Source organism: Temnothorax curvispinosus, unplaced genomic scaffold (genome assembly GCF_003070985.1).
Source record: "Temnothorax curvispinosus isolate PA1 unplaced genomic scaffold, ASM307098v1 QBEX01017163.1, whole genome shotgun sequence".
NCBI classification, from domain to species: domain Eukaryota; kingdom Metazoa; phylum Arthropoda; class Insecta; order Hymenoptera; family Formicidae; genus Temnothorax; species Temnothorax curvispinosus.
In genome coordinates, this window is record NW_020226943.1 from 136247 (window position 1) to 157238 (window position 20992).

At 33.2% G+C, this 20992-nt stretch overlaps 4 protein-coding genes across 5 annotated transcripts; all 4 read right to left on the reverse strand.

Moving 5' to 3' along the window:
* Positions 1–1706: 1706 nt before the first annotated feature.
* Positions 1707–3941, reverse strand: LOC112467342 (odorant receptor 13a-like). Its single transcript, XM_025035939.1, has 6 exons — positions 3672–3941; positions 2930–3272; positions 2426–2656; positions 2166–2279; positions 1926–2081; positions 1707–1791 (listed from the first exon to the last, which is right to left on the reverse strand). Exons 1-6 carry the CDS (start codon positions 3926–3928, stop codon positions 1741–1743), a joined length of 1152 nt encoding a protein of 383 aa, XP_024891707.1. The 5' UTR covers positions 3929–3941; the 3' UTR covers positions 1707–1740.
* A 1486-nt stretch (positions 3942–5427) lies between these two features.
* On the reverse strand, positions 5428–8126 carry LOC112467340 (odorant receptor 67c-like). Of its 2 annotated transcripts, XM_025035938.1 has the most exons (7): positions 7680–8126; positions 6889–7009; positions 6658–6705; positions 6140–6370; positions 5878–5991; positions 5632–5787; positions 5428–5503 (listed from the first exon to the last, which is right to left on the reverse strand). In XM_025035938.1, exons 1-7 carry the CDS (start codon positions 7934–7936, stop codon positions 5453–5455), a joined length of 978 nt encoding a protein of 325 aa, XP_024891706.1. In that variant the 5' UTR covers positions 7937–8126; the 3' UTR covers positions 5428–5452. The 2 variants fall into 2 exon arrangements, with proteins under 2 accessions (XP_024891706.1, XP_024891705.1); XM_025035937.1 differs by having other exon boundaries at positions 6658–7009; positions 7680–8089.
* Positions 8127–8826: 700 nt separating this feature from the next.
* LOC112467344 (odorant receptor 85b-like) lies at positions 8827–16623 on the reverse strand. Its single transcript, XM_025035941.1, has 11 exons — positions 16176–16623; positions 14860–15211; positions 14286–14519; positions 14024–14137; positions 13757–13936; positions 11318–11382; positions 11031–11226; positions 10519–10749; positions 10255–10368; positions 10016–10171; positions 8827–9636 (listed from the first exon to the last, which is right to left on the reverse strand). Exons 1-11 carry the CDS (start codon positions 16436–16438, stop codon positions 9586–9588), a joined length of 1956 nt encoding a protein of 651 aa, XP_024891709.1. The 5' UTR covers positions 16439–16623; the 3' UTR covers positions 8827–9585.
* Positions 16624–19274: 2651 nt separating this feature from the next.
* On the reverse strand, positions 19275–20978 carry LOC112467343 (odorant receptor 4-like). The gene is made up of 5 exons (XM_025035940.1): positions 20682–20978; positions 20153–20383; positions 19894–20007; positions 19651–19806; positions 19275–19398 (listed from the first exon to the last, which is right to left on the reverse strand). Exons 1-5 carry the CDS (start codon positions 20964–20966, stop codon positions 19351–19353), a joined length of 834 nt encoding a protein of 277 aa, XP_024891708.1. The 5' UTR covers positions 20967–20978; the 3' UTR covers positions 19275–19350.
* Between the last annotated feature and the right edge of the window lie 14 nt (positions 20979–20992).

Here is a 20992-nt window from a genome sequence, read left to right on the forward strand (position 1 = left end):
TAACTGTATTCTCCACTTTCATATTTTTGTTGTTATTATTATTCTATCTTACACCGTTAACATTCGTTGATCATGAGAATTTTAAACGTTGTTACGAGTCTGATCGATCGTATGATATACACTGTATGGTATCTCTGTACAAACTGACAGCTCGAAAGAGAGCATGAGTGGGTTTACCCTCCCACGAGTCACGGCTTATTAAATATTTCGATCGAAACATGCGTGTAATATTGTCAACGAAAAAAAGAAAAGAAATTTCCGGGTGTCCGATTCTCTCCCTCTCGAATTCTCTAGCCAAACGGTATAAAGCGCAGTCTGTTATTTTCTTTAAAAATTCAAGCAATAGCAGATAGCAACACGCGAATGTACATAAAATACTAAACCGTATTCCATAAGAAAAGTGGTGACCATAAAAAAAGTTTTGTATTTGCGTGCGTAGCAGAGAATATTTCGAGAAAAAGGGAAGGTGGAAGAGACGAAAGTTTCTTTTTCTACAAGATTTTTTTTCCTTAATATCGAAAGATATACTTCCTCGCGTATTACGGTAAGTGCGGTGAGTGTGTGCACGCGATCGCAACTATATTCTCCCGAAATATGTAAATCGATTTTGGCTGAAACTCTGGTGCACATAAGATAAAGGTTGCGTGATGCATTAATTGTGAAAAATGTGCCAGAAGCAGAAAACGAAGTGCTGAGAAAAGTTTTATATTCCAGTTCCACCAACAATGTTCGCAAAGTATACATATATTATAAGCTATATAAAAACATCGTAAAGTACGAAGAGCTCATGTAAATTTTTCAAAGAAATTGTTTTATAAGCATTATAATATTAATTTAACATTTCGAAAATCTATAATAAAGGAATATATCTAATTATGCGAGAAAAAAGGATTTGTTATATGATATTGTTATCGATATTTTACATTACACATGGACGAAAAATAGATTAATTACCAGCATCAGCATGTCCCTTCTCTCCTTTCCACGGTATTACCTCGAGAGCAGTACAGGGGCAGGAAGTCAATCTGGCTAAGTTCTTCTCCCTATCCTTCTTTTTTTCGGCCTCGCAGCAATTCCTTTTTAAGGAGCAGCTACTACATCAGTAGCAGCAATTTTCCGAGCTCTGAAGAGCTTAATCTGAAGCTGAAGCTACTCCGCCAGAGAATGAGGCCCTTTGCGAGCCTTTATTCCCATTTACTTAAAAAGACCATTTTCAAATTCAGCTACATCTATTCTGGTTACATGAGTAGATAGAGAAAGATGGTCTACCCGGGAAAAGCACCGCATACACGTGCAAGGATAAATATTTTGGAATTTCGTCCGGTATTGCTTCTAGAAACATCATTCATAATGCTGCACCCTGGTGCCATACAGTCATCGCCACGGTGCTCCCAGCTTGGTATGGAAGAGTTGGTTCACGGCAGTAGCCTTCCTGACCCTAGACAGGACTTCACGTTCGGGGGACCGGTTTATAGTCACCCAGGAGCCTACTCGGACAATCAGAAACCCGAAGATCACTTGCATGTTCTCATTGGATTTGCCACTTGGAAACACACCAGATAAGTAGCTCACAGAGACTGAACGCACGCATGCATGCAAATGTGCACGCACATTCAAGAGAATGGTAAAAAATAGAACAACGGTTTGACTTTAATTTATATCCAAATTTGTTTGCAACTAAACAACAACTAACTATTAACGGTTATTAAAAATTCGATGTAAACAGAAAGTAGTTTCACTTCAATACATTGCAAATAGAACTGACATGTAGGAGGCCGAAGCTTTTTGAATCTGTAACCATATATTACTTGATTATTATAAGAATAATGTATAGAAATTAGATAAATATTGCCAAGGCAATCTTCGATCAGCATAAAATCTGTGAAGAGTTTCACCTATAGAAAACAAATCTGTGATAGACTTACACTGCTAAATTGTTCTAGAGACAAATTCATTATCTTTCCAATTGTAATAGTTAATTGATTTTGCGACCTCATTATTAAGAACAATATAATACGACTGTCTTTAGAATTTGATTCGTACCATAGAGAATCGTACGCAGCATCTCCAATGCTTTTGCTCTATTAAATAATGGATTTTGTAGCTTTAAGAAATAATTACGTAATATTTATTTATTGTGTACAATATTTGTCACAACGTCTAACCTTTGCGCTCAAGTATTCTCCAGCAAAACAGTATATGAACGCCTCCATATTCGTAACAAAATAAAATGAGAGAGTCTTTAGTATACTTTGTAAAGCATTGGGTCGACCAATCGACTAAAATTTTAAGAAAGAGCAAGGGAAATGAAATAAAATAATGAATAATTAAAGACAGGAATTTCTTCTATTTTGCAGATTCAACAGCGCGGTTTCTATAGTATATATTCATCTGACCCATTATACATTTGATCAAAATCACTTACTGCGACAATTGTAAAACCCAAGCAGCAGATAATCAACGTATTCGTTACAAACAGCACAATCGCGATATACGAATACAAATCTTCCATATGCTCTGAAAAAGTGATAATTTTCTGGTGTTTTTGAATTATTTCCTTTATCATAAAACGACTCGGGCTGTGATTTCCTTCTTTTGGAAAAATTCCCATTACACTTTTACGAAGAATATCTATTTGACCGCTTATATGCAATATCTAAAATATACGTTTCTTTCAACAGCAATATGTAAGAGCGGTCGAAGAAAAACATTAATCTTTTAAAATTCGTAAAATATCACAATTACCAATATACTACGTTTGATAATGTAAGATATTTGCATATGTATAATACATTCTGTCAATCAACTGATATTATACATGGTTAATGAGATATTACGAAATTGAGTTTTATAAGTAATATATATATAAATAATAGATAATGCTCAAAATTATAATTATATTAATAACATTTTGTATAACAGGACTTACCAAATTTATGAGTAGAGCATTTAATAAACCCATTGCGTTAGCACATATCAGCAAATAAACAAATTGAATAATTATGACTGATTCATATACGAATCTCCGATTAGCGTCAAATGGCAAATCCATCTCTAGAATGAGTAATCGTGTGGAATCGTTGAAGGTTATGCCATCATCCGCGTTCTGTATAAAAACGTTGCTGCTAAAAAAAATTATAGACGTCGAATAAAGAATCACCGTTATGTTAGCGAAGCGGTGCGACTGTTTGACATTGCTGGTCGTCGCGAATTTCGTCTTGGAACATTTTTCCCAGTCGATCGCCATCATCGTTAATATCTTGTTGAACGTTCTACAAACGGTTTTTATTAATCATAATCGTGATAATGGCCGCAACGAAGCGTTATGCAAACTATCGGTGAAAAATTTCATGTTGTGCATTGACTTTACTTACGCGAGTCCGCTTATTTCCGATTTGTGCTCAATAATTAATTTATTTACAGCAATTTGTCCTTAATTCAAGTTTATTACATTGTTCACATTTGCAATTGCCAAACAATTTACTTAATCGATTAAAGCAATTATTAAATAATTTATTTTATCGGTTAAAATAATTGTTGGATTGATGTAATACCAAATTTATATAACAAACTTAATGTTATTAAATAATATAATTAAATAAGTAATATTTAAAGCTAATTTTTTCACTGATAGTGCAATATTATTACATATGTGCCGTTTCGTATCTCACCGCTGTTTATACCAAAAAATAACGAGTTTACATAATAATATCGTGTACGCCATTGTTGTACTCAAAGTGTCCATCATCTCAGAAAGCTCGATCAAATTGAAATGCATTACGATATATCGATACTGAAAGGCTTGCTCGATTAAGACCGTAACGGCCCAGAACACTCTACGTAATAAAACGCACGATGTATTCGGCCAGATACCAAACATTCGTAGACAAATTTCTATTACTTGGCTAACTGCATTCCCTACTTTCATATTTTTGTTATTATTTATTATTCTATTTTACACTGTTAACATTCGTTGATCATGAGAATTTTAAACGTTGTTACGAGTTTGATCGATTGTATGATATGCACTGTATGGTATCTCTGTACAAACTGAAAGCTCGAAAGAGAGCACGAGTGAGTTCACCCTCCCACGAGTCACGGTTTATTAAATATAATCGATCAAAACATGCGTGTACTTTTGTCAGTGAAAAAAAGAAAAGAAATTTCCGGGTGTCCGATTCTTTCCCTCTCGAATTCTCTAGCCAAACGGTGTAACGCGCAGTCTGTTATTTTCTTTAAAAATTCAAGCAACAGCAGATAGCAACACGTGAATGTACATAAAATATTAATCCGTATTCGGTGACCGTAAGAAAAGTTTTGTATTTGCGTGCGTAGCAGAGAATATTTCGAGGAAAAGGGAAGGTGGAAGAGACAAATGTTTCTCTTTTTACAAGATTTTATTTCCTTAATATCGAAAGATATACTTCCTCGCGTATTACGATAAATGCGGCGAGTGAGCACGCGATTGCAACTATATTCTCCCGAAATATGTAAATCGATTTTGGCTGAATCTCTGGTGCACATAAGATAAAGGTTGCGTGATGCATTAATCGTGAAAAAATGTGCAAGAAGCAACAAGGAAACGAAGTACTAAGTAAAGTTTTATATTCCAGTAACAACGATGTTCGCAAACGACAAGTATATATTATAAGCTATATAAAAACATCGTAAAATACGAAAAGCTGATGTAAATTTTGCAAAAAAATCGTTTTATAAGCATTATAATATTGCAGTTTTAACATTTCGGAAATTTATAATAAAGGAATATATCTAATTATATATGCGAGGAAACCACTTGTTAAAAATAAAATAATTACCAGCATGTCCCTTCTCTCCCTTCCACGGTATTACCTCGAGAGCAGTACAGTGGCAGAAAGTCAATCTGGCTAAGTTCTTCTTTTTATCCCTCCTTTTTTCGGCTTCGCAGCAATTTCTTTTTAAGGAGCAGCTGCTACGTTCCATGAGTAGATAGAGAAAGATGGTCCACCCGGGAAAAACACCGCATACACGTGCAAGGATAAATATTTTAGGATTTCGTCCGGTATCGCTCCTAGAAACATCATTCATAATGCTGCACCCTGGTGCCATACAGTCATCGCCACGGTGCTCCCAGTTTGGTATGGAAGAGTTGGTTCACGGCAGTAGCTTTCCTGGTCCTAGACAGGACTTCACTTTCGGAGGACCGGTTATAGTCAGGAGCCTACTCGGACAATCAGAAACCCGAAGATCACTTGGATGTTCTCCTTGGATTCGCCACTTGGAAACACACCAGATAAGTAGGTCAGCTCACAGAGACTGAACGCACGCATGCATGCAAATGTGCACGCACATGAAAAAGAATGGTAAGAAATAGAGCAACGGTTTTACTTTAATCTATATGCAAATTTTTTTGCAACTAAACAACCAACTATTAATCATTAAAAATTCGATGTGAATAGAAAGTAGTTTCACTTCAGTACATTGCAAATAGGACTGACATGTAGGAGGCCGAAGCTTTTTGAATCTGCAACAGTATTACTTGATTATTATAAGAATAATGTATAGAAATTAGATAAATATTGCCAAGGCAATCTTCAGCATAAATTCTATGAAGAGTTTCACTTATAGAAAACAAATTTGTGATAGACTTACACTGCTAAATTGTTCTAGAGATAAATTCATTATCTTTCCAATTGTAATTGTTAATTGATTTTGTGATCTCATTATCAAAAGCAAAATAATTCTACTGTCTCTGGAATTTGATTTGTACCACAGGGAATCGTATGCATCATCTCCAATGCTTTTGCTCTATTGAATAATGAATTTTGTAGCTTTTAGAAGTAATTACGTATTCGGTTTATTTATCGTGTATATACAATATTCGTAACAACGTCTAACCTTAGCGCTTAGGTATTCTCCAGCAAAACAGAATACGAACGCCTCGATATTCATAACGAGGTAAAATACGAGATTATTGATTATAATTTCTGAAGCATTGGGTTGACCAATCGACTACAATTTTAAGAAATATTATAAGTGCAAGTGAAATGTAATAAAATGAAAAATAATTAAAGGCATCCTTTCATTCTGCAGAATTAACAAAGCGGTTTTTATAGAGTATAGATTCCTTTTAACCGCAAAATTTATATAAATCGCTTACCGCGACAATTGTAAAACCCAAGAAGCAGATCATTAAGGTATCCGATACGAATACCACTAATGCGATATATGAGTATAGATCTTCGATATGTTCTGAAAAGATGATAACTTTCTGATGTTTTTTAATTATTTCTTTTACCACAGAACGACTCGGACTGCACTTTCCTTCCTTTGGAAAAATTTCCGTCACACTCTTACGAAGAATATCGATTTGACCGCTTATATGCAGTATCTAAAATATATTCAACAACTGTACTTAATAGACGTCTCAAAAAAAAATATATACTTAAATTAAAATTCTGCACAGAATCTTTCAAAATCTGAATAGCAGTACAACTGCTAATAAATAATTTTTGATAATGTAGGAAATATGCACATGTACACATTTCATAAGATAATATTATATTTAATAAAATATCAAGAAAATATAGCATTTACAAAGAATATAAATAATAGATAATACTCATAATAATATTATAGTACACATTATTATCTTACGTAAGGATAAACAGGACTCACCAGATTTATAAGTAGAACATTTAATATACCCACTATGTAACCACACAACTGCAAATGAAGAAATTGTACAATTATGACTGATTCATATACGAATCGTCGATTAACGTCAAATGGCAAATCCATCTCTTGAATAAGTAGTCGTGTGGAAACGTTCGAGGCTATGTCATCATCCGCGTGCTTTACGAGGATTTTGCTGCTAAAAAGAGTTACATTTGCCACGTAGAGAATCACCGTTATGTTAGCAAAGCGCCGTGACAGTTTGGCATTGCACGTCATCACTGACATACTGAATTTCGTATTGGAACGCTCTCCCCAGTCAGCCGCCATCATTGTTAATATTGTGTTGAACTTTCTAGGAAAGATATTCATTGGTCATAATCGTGATAACGATCGCAACGAAGCGTTATACAAAACATTGGTGAATAGTTTTTATTAGTTATAAGTAATAATTATAAGTTATAAAAGTAATAGTTATTATTATGCAATGGCTTTATACCCATTCGTGTCTGCTCATTTCTTTCTTGTGGTACACGGAAAGTACAGTTTTGCTGAAGTATCTAAAAATTCAGCTAGATATAGATCTGAAAATAATTTTGTTGCACCATCAAAATAATTATGTAGAACACTCAAAACTGATTGCCAAATATATCAAAATTTTTTACAGCATTATTATCATACCTCTGCGACCTACTATAATTATTTTGATGGTGCAACAAAATTATTTTTAGATCTTTATATAGCTAAATTTTTAGATACTTTAGCAAAATCGTTCTTTTTCCGTGTATATTAATTAATTTATTACAGTATAAGTACTTAATTCTGCTTTGTTACAATGTTCACGTTCTTAATTACTAAAGAATTTATTTTATCGGCCAAATTAATTGTTAAATAGAATATTTTAATAACTGAAGTAATTGTTAAATCAAGATGTATGACTAAATGTATGTAACTAACTAAATAATATAATTGAAGCTATTTTTTCACTGACAGTATGTATCACTACGTGCCGTTGCGTATCTCACCGTTGCTTATACCAAAAAATGACAAGTTTCGCTAAAAGTATTGTATACGCCAAAGCCGCACTCAGAATTTTCGTCATCTCGTCAAACTCGAACAAATGGAAATGCATTATTATATATCGATACTGAAAGGCTTGCTGGAGTACGAGCGTGACAATCCAGAAGAGTCTACGTAATAAAACGCAAGATATATTTGGCCAGATGCCAAAAATTCGTAGACAAATTTCTATCGCTTGGCTAACTGCATTCTCTACTTTCATAATTTTGTTATTATTATTATTATTCTATTTTACACAGTTAACATTCGTTGATTATGACAATTTTAAACGTTGTTACGAGTCTGATCGATTGTATGATATGCACTGTATGGTATCTCTGTACAAACTGAAAGCCCGGAAGAGAGCACGAGTGAGTTTACCCTCCCACGAGTCACGGCTTATTAAATATTTCGATCGAAACATGCGTGTACTACTGTCAGTGAAAAAAAGAAGAAATTTCCGGGTGTCCGATTCTTTCCCTCTCGAATTCTCTAGTCAAACGGTGTAACGCGCAGTCTGTGATTTCCTTTATAAATTCAAGCAATAGCAGATAGCAACACGTGAATGTACATAAAATATTAATCCGTATTCGGTGACCGTAAGAAAAGTTTTGTATTTGCGTGCGTAGCAGAGAATATTTCGAGGAAAAGGGAAGATGGAAGAGACGAAAGTTTCTCTTTCCAAGATTTTATTTCCTTAATATCGAAAGATATACTTCCTCGCGTATTACGATAAATGCGGCGAGTGTGCACGCGATCACAACTATATTCTCCCGAAATATGTAAATCGATTTCGGCTGAAACTCTGGTGCACGTAAGATAAAGGTTGCGTGTATTAAAAAATGTGAAAAAATGTGCCAGAAGCAGAAAACAGGGAAACGAAGTGCTGAGTAAAGTTTTATATTCCAGTACCAACGATGTTTGCAAACGACAAGTATATATATTATAAGCTATATAAAAACATCGTAAAGTACGAAAAGCTTATGTAAATTTTTTAAAGAAATTGTTTTATAAGCATTATAATATTGTTTTAACATTTCGAAATTTGTTATGTGATATTGTTATCGATGTTTTTCATTACACATAAACGAGAAATAAAATAATTACCAGCATGTCCCTTCTCTTCCTTCCAAGGTATTACCTCGAGAGCAGTACAGGGGCAGGAAGTAAATCTGGCTAAGTTCTTCTCCCTTTTTTCGGCTTCGCAGCAATTCCTTTTTAAGGAAGAGCAGCTACATTAGTAGCAGCAATTTTCCGGGCTCTGAAGAGCTTAATCCGGAGCTGAAGCTACTCCTCCAGAGAATAAGGCTCTTTGCGAGCCCTTATTCCCATTTACCCAGAAAGGCCATTTTCAAATTCAGCTACATCTATTCTGGTTCCATGAGTAGATAGAGATAAATGGTCCACCCGGGAAAAGCACCGCATACACGTGTAAGGATAAATATTTTAGAATTTCGTCCGTTATCGCTTCTAGAATTATCATTCATAATGCTGCATCCCAGTGCCATACAGTCATCGCCACGGTAACTCCCAGTTTGGTATGGAAGAGTTGGTTAACGGCAGTTTTTCTGGCTCTAGACAGGACTTCACGTCCGGAGGACTGGTTATAGTCACCCAGGAGCCTACTCGGACAATCAGAAACCCGAAGATCACTTGGATGTTCTCCGATTCGCCACTTGGAAACACACCAGATAAGTAAGTCAGCTCACAGAGACTGAACGCACGCATGCACGCAAATGTGCACGCACATGAAAGAGATTGGTAAGAAATAGAGCAACGGTTTTAATTTATATGTAAATTTTTTTGCAACTAAACAACAATCTACTATTAACAGTCATTAAAAATTCGATGAAAATAGAAAGTAGTTTCGCTTCAATACATTGCAAATAGAACTGACATGTAGGAGGCCGAAGCTTTTAGAATCTGCAACAGTATTACTTGATTATTGTAAGAATAATGTAAAAATTATGAATATTTAAATTCACTGTAAAAAATTACGTATTTGTAATTTGACTTCTTTTAAAAATATATAACAATGTGAATATTGCAACAAACATTATATGCAATTTAAAATAAATATATAAAAATATAACTATCGAATAAAAAAATATATTATTAGTATAAATTGTATATACAAGTATATTACAAAATTAATTGATGTTAATTCTATTTATATTTTAAAAAGAAATAACATATTTCCTACTTTTTTAATGATTCTAGATCATTATTGGCAAGACACAATCTCTTCAGCATAAAATCTGTAAAATATTTCACGCATGAAAGAAATCTGAGATATACTTACACTGCTAAATTGTTCTAGAGATAAATTCATTATCTTCCCAATTGTAATAGCTAATTGATTTTGCGATCTCATTATTAAAAGCAATATAATTTGACAGTCTATGGAACTTGATTCATACCAGAGGGAACCATACCCGGCATCTCCAATGCTTTTGCTCTATTGAATAGTAGATTTTGTAGCTTTTAGAAGCAATTACGTGATATTCTACTTATTTATAAATATTAGTCTTTATGTTTAACCTTTGCGCTTAAGTATTCTCCAGCGAAACAGTATATGAATGCCTCCATATTCATAACAAAATAAAATACGAGATTATTGATTATATTTTTTAAAGCATCGGGTCGACCAAGAGACTAGAATATTAAGAAAAAAGAACAAGAGAAATGTAATAAAACAATGATTAATTAAAAGCATGAATTAATATTCTTCTATTTTGCAGATTTAACAGCGCGGTTTTTTTGCATATAGAACTCTTAACAGCCGAATTAATCAAAATTGCTTACCGCGACAATTGAAAAACCTAAGCAGCAGATAACCAAAGTATCCGATACGAACAGCGCCATTGCGATATACGAATATAGATCTTCGATATGTTCTGAAAAGGTTATAATTTTCTGGTGTTTTTTGATTATTTTTTGAACCATAAAACGACTCGAACTGTCCATTCCTTTTTTTGGAAAAATTTCCATTACACTTTTACGAAGAATATCGATTTGACCGCTTATATGCAATACCTAAAATATATATTTCTTTCACCAGTTGTAGTTAATAAAAATCGCAAGAAAAAATTTTGAATACCTAAATTAAATTTATGCTGCACAGAATCTTTCAAAATCCGAAAAGCATCACAACTGCTAATAAACTATTCTTGATAAAGTAGGCAATATGTACATTCCGTCAGTCAATTGATATAGTTAATGTAATATCAAGAAGTAACATTGGTAAGTAATATAAATAATAGATAATTACTTATAATAATATTGATATTAATAACATTTTGTGTAACAGGACTTACCAGATTTATGAGTAGAGCATTTAATAAACCCATTGCGTTAGAACATACTAGCAAATAAAAAAATTGAACAATTATGACTGATTCATATACGAATTTCCGATTAGCGTCAAATGGCAAATCCATGTCTAAAATGAGTAATCGTGTGGATACGTTTGAGCCTATGCCACCATCGGCGTGTTTTACGAGGATTTTGCTGCTAAAAAAAATTGCAGATGTCGAATAAAGAATCACCGTCGTATTAGCGACGCGCTGCGACAGTTTGGCATTGCACTTCGTCGTTAACATACTAAATTTCGTATTGGAACACTCTTCCCAGTCGTTCGCCATCATCGTTAATATCCTGTTGAAAGTTCTAGGAAAGATTTCCATTAGTCATAATTGTGATGACGGCCGCAACGAAGCATTATATACAAACTATTGGTGAAAAATTTATTGTCGCAATACCCATGAGTTTCAGTTCAATTCTGCTCGTACACAATAATTAATTTATTATATATATACAGCATAAGTATTTAATTTAGCTTTATTACAATGTTCACGTTCTTAATTGGGAAATGATTTTATTTATCGAACAAAGCAGTTGCTAAATAATGTATTTTATTGACCAAAGTAAATGTTAAATTAAGATGTAATACTAAATGCATGTAACTGAATATTACTGAACTAATTAAATATAATTAAATTAAATAATAGTTAAAGCTCATTTTTCACTGATAGTACGTATTACTACGTGCCGTTGCGTGTCTCACCGTTGCTTATACAAAAAAATGACGAGTTTCATTAAAAGTATCGAATACGTTATGACTGCACCCAACATTTTCATCCTGTCGGAAAACTCGATCAAATAAAAATGCACTACAATATATCGATATTGAAAGGCTTGCTCGATTACAAGCGAGCCAATCCAGAAGAGTCTACATAATAAAGCGCACGATGTATTCGGCCAGATGCCAAAAATTCGTAGACAAATTTCTATCGCTTTGCTAACTGTATTGTCTACTTTCATACTTGTATTACTATTATTATTATCCTATTATTTTGCACCGTTAACATGCGTTAATCCCGATAATAGAATTTTAAACGTTGTTACGGAAAACTCCTGATCGATCGTACGATGTTCACAATGCGGTATCTCTGTACAAACTGATAGCATGAAAGAGAGCAAGACTGAGGTTCACCCCTCCAGGAGCTACACCTTATTAAATATTTTGATCGCAACATGCACAGATTGCGAATACTGTCGTCGATGAAAGAAAAAGAAGTTTCCGAGTGGCCGACCCTCTCTCTTCGAATTGTTGGGCAAAACGGTGGCCTAGCGTTCATTGCATTACTTCCTTTAAAAATTCAAACAAGTGATAGCAACGGCAGATAAAAACACGCGAATACGACATTAAACTTTTGTCGGTGAATGTAAGAAAAGTTTAGTATTTCCGTGCATAGGGGAGAATTTGTCGAGGAAGAGAAAAGATGAATAAAGTGGAAGTTTCTTTTTCTGAGATATTGCTTTCTTAATATCAAAATATATTCTTTCTTGAGCATTACCGTAAGTGCGGCGAGTGTGCGCGTGTTCACAACTTATTCTCTCGAAATATGTAAATTGCAAGATTTTGAATAAAACTCTAGTGCTCGTATATCAGATACGGTTTGGCCCTTTTTCTCTTGGCTCCGCAGCCATTCTTCTTCAAGCTGCTGCTGCTACACTGGTAGCAGCAAATTTCCGGGCCCAGTAAACTTCACTCCGGAGCTCCGAAGTTGCTCCTCCATGCAGAGAATAAAGGTCCTTGCGAGCCGTTACTCCTATTTCCTTTGGAAAGACCATTTTCAAATTTAGTTACATCCATACTGGTCCCATGAATAGCTAGGAAACGATGGTTTATTCGGGTAGAGCATGTCCGTATAAGGTTAAACACTCAGAGGTTCCGCCCGGGATCTCAGAAGCATCGTTTGCTTTCACGACGCTGCATTCTGGTGTCAAACAGCCATCTGCACTGTAGCTGTCTCAGCTTGACACGAAAGAGTTAGTCCATGGTAATAGCTTTTCCGGCTCCAGGATTTTACGCTTGTAGAATCGATTAGAGCCGTCCAGAGGCTCACTCGGGTATTCAGAAATCCAAAGATTACCTAGACGTTTGTTGATACGCTACATGGACACGTGCCCGATAATAGCCCATATAAGTTAAAACACACGCATGCAAATATACACGTACATGAAAATGAATAGTAAGTAATAAAGAAACGGTTTTACTTTAATTCATATGCAAGTTCTCTTACAACTACACAATAACTAGCCACTCATGCTCATTGAAAATTTGAATGTAGTTTTGCTTCATTACATTGCAAGTAGAATCGATACGTAGGAAGCCGAAGCTTTTAGAATCTGCAATAGTATTATTTGATTATTATAAAAATAATGTAGAATTTTTTAAACTTAATGTAAAAAGTTATTCATTTGTCGATTGATTTGTTTTAGTAATATACATATAACAACGTGAATATTGCAGAAAATATTATTTACTATTTAAAACAAAATATATAAAAACATAAATATGAAATAAAAAAATATATTATTATTATACATTTTATATTAAAAGCATTATAAAAATTAATTGATAATAATATTCTATTTATGTTTTAAGAACAAATAACACATTTTCTATTTTTCCATGATTCTAGATAATTAGCAGGACAATCTTTAGCCTAAAATCCGTAAAAAGTTTTACGCGTACGAAACAAATGTGAAATAGACTTACACCGCTAAATTGTTCTAGAGACAAATTCGCCATATTTCCAATTGTAATAGTTAAATAATTTTGTGATTTCATTATTAAGAGCAATATAGTTCGACCGTGTTTGGAATCTGATTCGTACCAAAGAGAATCGTATGCAGCATCTCCAATGCTCTTGCTCTAATAAATAATGGATTTTATATCTCTTAGAAACAATTATGTAATGTAATATTTATCGTATACACAATATTCTTCTCAATATCTAACCTTAGCGCTCAAATATTCTCCAGCAAAACAGAACAAAAATGCTTCTACATTCACAATGAAGTAGAACACGAAATTCTTGATTATATTTTCTGCAGCATTAGGTCGACCAATCGACTAGAAATTTGAAAAGGAGCAAGAGAAATGTTATAAAACTATGAATAATTAAAGTAACGAATTAGTACTGTTCTATTCTACAGAATCAACTCTGCGGTTTCTATAGTATATATTCCTCTTAACCGTAGAATTAATCAAAATCACTTACCGTGACTATTGTAAAACCCAAGAAGCAGATAAGCACAGTATCCGATATGAAAAACACCATTGCGATATACGAGTACAGTTCTTCAATATGTTCTGCAAAAATAATAATATTCTGGTGTTTCTTGATTATTTTCTTTATTTCCATAAGATGATTCGAACTGCACTCATTTTTCTTCGGAAAAATTTCCATCACACTTTTACGAAGAATATCGATTTGACCGCTTATATGCAATATCTGAAATATAAGTTTCTTTCAACAGCTGTCTTAATAGAGATCGCGAGAAAAAATATAATATGGCTACATTAAATTTATGCTGCACAGAATCTTTTAAATCCGAAAAGCAACACAATTGCCGATAAACTATTTTTGATAAAATATAGGGTCCATGTATACATTTTTTTAATTAGTTGATCTTATGACTAATAAAATATCAAAAAATACTATTTATAAATAATGTAAATAATTGATAATATTTATAATATAATAATAATAATAATAGTAATAATAATAATAATAATAATAATAATAATAATAATAATAACAATCTTTTTGCGTAACAGGTAACAGGACTTACCAAGTGTACAAGTAAAGCATTTGTTAAACCCGTTCCGTTAGCACATACCAGCAAGTGAAGGAATTGAACAATTATGACCAATTCATATACGAATGTTCGATTAACGTCAAATGGCAAATCCATCTCTTGAATAAGTAATCGTGTGGAAACGTTCGGGGCTATGTCATCATCCGCGTGCTTTACGAGGATTTTGCTGCTAAAAAAAATTACAGCAGTCAAATAGAGAATCACCGTTATGTTAACGAAGCGCTGCGACAGTTTGGCATTGCACTTCGTTGTTAACATGCTAAATTTCGTGTCGGAGCTTTTTTCCCAGTCGACCGCTATCATCGTTAATATCTTGTTGAACGTTCTAGGAAAGGTTTCATTGGTTATAATCTTATAATCTTAATTGCGGCAACAAAGCTCTATACGAACCATCGATGAAAAATTGATTGTTGCCCAATCACTTTACTTATGCAATTCTGCTTAATAAGAGGATAGAATTTTGACAAACGAAAAAATAGACCTTTTTTTAAAGTTAAATATTTAAGAAAAAAGTAAGCATAATTTCGGAGTAACAATTGTAACAAGAAATCTAAAATAAAAAACTGATTCATAACTTTGAAAAGTGTCTCTAAGATATATTGAAAGCAAAATTAAAAAAAAAAAAATTTTTTTCAATTTTATTAAAGAAAATTTAGTTTTATACTAGTTTGCAAATAAAATATTTTTATATTTTTTTAAGATTTTTTTTGAAATTCTGTTCCGATACATTTTAGATATTGCTTTCAACAACTAATAAAAAATTTTTGAAAAAAATTGTTGAAGTTTTTGAGATTTCATGTCCACCACCAGGTACTGAACTGCTTTCCGCCATTACCAATAACTTTATTATTAATATTTTATAATAATTCTTTTTTAAATAACCATAAAATCAAATGTGCCAAAATTTCAAATACTCAGAGGTTTTATTTCTTAAATATTTAATTTGAAAAAAGAAAAGATAAATTGTTTGCTTGTCAAGGTTGTTCCCTTTAAATTTTCTTCGTGTACAATAATTAATTTATTTTAGCAATTTGTATTTAATTAACTTTATTATTATGTTTACACTCTTAATTGCCAAATAAATTTTATTAATTAAAACAATTGTAAAAGTCGTATTTTATCGACTATAGTAATAAATCAAGATGAAATACTAAGTGTATGTAACAAACTTGTTGAATAATATTATTAATGTTATTGAATAATATTATTACATATAATTAAGTTAAATAATACGTAAAGTTAATTTTTCATTGACAGTGCATATCACAACGTGCCGTTACGTATCTCACCGTCGTTTATACCAAAAAATGAGAAGTCTGGTTAAAAATATCGAATACGACATGGCTGAACCCAAAATTTGTGCCATGTCGGAAAACTCGATCATATAAAAATGCATTACAATATATCGATATTGATAGATTTGCTCGATTACGAGCGAGATAATCCAGAAGAGTATACGGAATAAAGAGTACGATGTATTCGGCCAGATGCCAAGAATTCGTAAATAAATTTCTATCGCTTTGGTAACTGTATTCTCTACGTCTACTTTCATGTTTCTGTTGTTGTTATTATTATCCTATTATTTTGCACCGTTAACATGCGTTGATTTCGATAAGAGAATTTTAAACGTTGTTACGAATAACACCTGATCGATCGTACGATATGCACTATTCGGTATCTCTGTAAAAACTAAGAGCTGGAAGAGAACAAGAGCGGGACTTATCTCTCCCACCCCTCCACGAGACATGGTTTTATTAAATATTTTGATCACAACCTGCACAGATTGCGTGTACTATTGTCGGTGAAAAAAATAAAAGTTTCCGGGTGGCCGAAACTTTCTCCCTTTGAATCCTTGGACAAGACGGTGGTGTAGCGTGCAGTGCATTACTTTCTTTAAAAATTCAAGCAACTGCAGATATTAACATGTGAATATACATAGGGCATTGAACCATATTCAACGACCGTAAGGAAAGCTTTGTATGTCCACGCATAGGGGAGAATTCTTCGAAGAAGAGGGAAAATGGACAAGGTAAAAGTTTCTTTTTCTGAGATTTTATTTCCTTAATATCAAAATTCTTTCTCGTGCAGGAAGTGTGGCGAGTGTGCACGCGTTCACAACTTATTCTCTCAAAATATGTAAATCGTGCGATCTTGAATAAAACTCCGGTACCCGTCAGATACAGATAATCGTCAAAAAATAAACCAGAAGCAAGAGACGGAGAAACGAAGTGATAAGTGAAGTTTTATATTGCAGTGCTAATGGCGTTTCTCGCAATTGACAAGTATAATATAAGTTTTAAGGAAACAGCATAAAATGCAAAGAGCTTATCTTGATCTTTCAAAAAAGACTGTTTTTTTATGTTATTATTTAAACTTTACAGTAATCTAAAAAAAATAAAAATATCTGATTATATGCGAGAAAAGCATTTTGTATGTAATATATTTATCGATGTCTTATTTTACACATTAAAAAAGAATAAATTAATTTAATTGTTAGAAATAAATGGAATATTATTTTAGGTAACATTTAAAATAATAATGTTTTTTTTATACTGCTATTACTGAGATTCTTTTATTGTTTAATTTATAGTTTACTATTTCTTCATGTTAATGCCAAACACTGTTATGATAATATCATGATACTATTAGGATATTTTATGATATTATACATGTCAATCTGATAGCTTTAATTTCAAGATGTGTTCTTGCACGGACACATTCATCTTTTGAATATCACCGGCATTTACAGTGAGCATCCCATACAGAATTACCGCAGTCATGCAATTGAAGAATGAGTAATGACAAGATTAAGGTAGTTCGTCTGGCCGTGCTCGCACTAAATATAAATATCTTATTTTACACAAGCTAGCCATAATACAAAATTTATATCTTACCGTTGATTCGCCTATAATGTGTTGAATTTGATAAACAACAGACCATATGCCATAACGCCGCTTACACATTACGCTATCCATTAAATCGGGGAAATTATCGATGTAAAAGTGTCTCACCGCGTATTGATATTTAAAAAATTGAGTTATGCTTAGCACCACGATCCGAAACAATCATCAGAATAAAACAATTGACGATAGATATGGCCAGATTCCGCAGGTGCGAAGATCGATCTTCATCACGCGATTGACTGTACTCATCTTTATGTTTCCCGTAAACAACAGAAATTACTCCACGGACCGCTCCAGCTGTACATATGCCACCAGATAAGTTTGCACACTGAAACATCCTAGAAGGTAGTAGAGTCTTCAAAAAGAATATAGCCGCGTTTCGCTCAACGTCCACCGGATAACTACTCGTCGAATATTCCTATCGCCACGTATCGCAAACTTTGACAGACTTGCGACAATCTCATGGATGATCACTGTCTAGTATATACGTTAAAAAGTTGAGAGGATACCGTTTCTTTCTCCGCGAAATCAAGTATCTGACCATTCTGACCACGGGCAATATGACCTCGTGTTTTCTTTAAAAATGTAACAACCTCAGAATATATATAACAGTTTCCACAACTTGCACGACGCAAAGGTGAAGTTTCGCTGTTGAGGGTGCGTCGCAAGAGAAAACGACGGGCGAACATATCGCTGGGGGATATATCTTTCTTAGAAATAAGTATTGCGAGGAAAATATAGCTCGTGTTGCAAGTATTCGTAAAATGAAAGAAACGTGACGAAGTCACGGCAATACATGACAAAATATCTAGCTAAGAAGCACAAGTTTATCAGTTTTAGCATGCTTCGGATCCAGTGAATTAATTTGTCCAAAACATCCCGTCTCTCTACAAACAACTTCGTGCGAGGTGTTGTTAAAGGAGTATATATCGAAGAACATTCCTACCACGTAATCCTCAGTGTCGAACGGCACCTAGATTAGAAACACGAACAACAAGTTTCTGTGGAGATGCTTACCATATACGAATGCAGATTCTCGTACAGAGAGATCACAAGAATAATATCTCACAGGTGTAGACATCGATTACCTTCTTCAACGTCTTCAAAAAAAAAGGTGTCAGGCTGCTCAAAAGCGGCTTTTGTAAAAATGTAGCGTGTTTCAAATAAATATTCTAGAATTTTGCCATAGGTATCGCTCCCAGCTTGGCTTGGAAGAGTTAATTCACGACAGTAACTTTCCCGCCCGCAAACAGAATTACGCTCGGAGGGCCGGTTATAGCCAACACTATCCAGGAACCTATTCAGTAATCAGAAATTCGTAAACCTCCCGAACATCTTCTGATCCGCCACATAAAAACACGCCAGATAAGTAGCTCGTCCTACAAAAACTGAAACGCACGCACGCATGCAAATGTGCACGCACATAAAAGAAAATAGTAAGTAATAAAGAAATGGTTTTATTTTAATTTATATGCAAATTTTTTTATAACTACACAATAACTAGCTACTAATGCTAGTGCTCATTAAAAATTCGATGTAAATAGAATGTAGTTTTGCTTCATTACATTGCAAGTAGTACCGATATATAGGAAGCCGAAGCTTTTAGAATCTGCAATAGTATTACTGGATTATTATAAGAATAATGTAGAATGTTTTAAATTTAATGTAGAAAGTTATTTGTTTGTCGATTGATTTGTTTTAATAATATACATAACGTGAATAATATTGCAAAAAATATTATTTACTATTTAAAACAAATAAATATAAATATAAAATAAAAAATATATTATTATTATACATTTTTTATATTAAAAATATTTTACGCGTACAAAACAAATTTGAAAATTTGAAATAGACTTACACCGCTAAATTGTTCTAGAGACAAATTCGCTATATTTCCAATTGTAATGGTTAATTGATTTTGTGACCTCATTATTAAGAGCAATACATTTCGACCGTTTCTGGAATCTGACTCGTACCAAAGAGATTCGTATGCAGCATCTCCAATGCTCTTGCTCTATTAAATAATAGATTTTGTATCTTTTAGAAACAATTACGTATTTTGTAATATTTATCATATATAATATTTGTCTCAGTATCTGACCTTAGCGCTCAAATATTCTCCAGCAAAACAGAATATAAATACCTCTATATTCACAGCGAGGTAAAACAAAAAATTTCTGATTATGCTTTCTGAAGCATTAGGTCGCCCAATCGACTAGAATTTTAAGAAAGAGCAAGGGAAATGTAATAAAACGATAAATAATAATTAAAGTCACGAATTAGTACTTTTATTCTACAGAACTAACAGCGCGGTTTATATAGTGTTCCTCTTAACCGTAGAATTAATCAAAATCGCTTACCGTAACCATTGTAAAACCCAAGCAGCAGATAAGAAAAGTATCCGATATGAAAAGCACCATTGACATATATGAGTACAGATCTTCAATATGTTCTGAAAAAGTGATAATAGTCTGGTGTTTTTTGATTACTCTTTTTACCATAGAACGATTCGTACTGCACTTATTTTCTTTCGGAAAAAGTTCCAACACACTTTTACGAAGAATATCGATTTGACCGCTTATATGTAATATCTGAAATATAAGTTTCTTTCAACAGCTGTACTAATAACGGTCGCAAAAAAGAATATTATATGGCTTATGACATTAAATTTATGCTCACAGAATCTTTCAAAATTTGGAAAGCGCAATTGCTAATAAACTATTTTTGATAAAATAAGAAATTTGCACATGTATATTCCGTTAATCAATTAATATTATGGTTAATAAAATATTAAAGAAATAATATTTATAAATAATCGATAATAATAATAATAATAATATCATAATAATAATAATAATATCTTTTTGCGTAACAGGTAACAGGACTCACCAAATTTATAAGTAAAGCATTTATTAAACCCATTCCGTTAGCACATACCAGCAAGTGAAGAAATTGAACAATTATGACCGATTCATATACGAATCTTCGATTAATGTCGAATGGCAAATCCATGTCTATAATGAGTGATCGTGTGGAAACGTTGGAAGTTATGACATCATCCATATCTTTTATGAAGATATTGCTGCTAAAAAGAGTTACATTTGTCAAATAGAGAATCACCGTTATGTTAGTGAAGCGCTGCGACAGTTTGGCATTGCACTTCGTTGTTAACATACTAAATTTTGAGTTGGTACATTTTT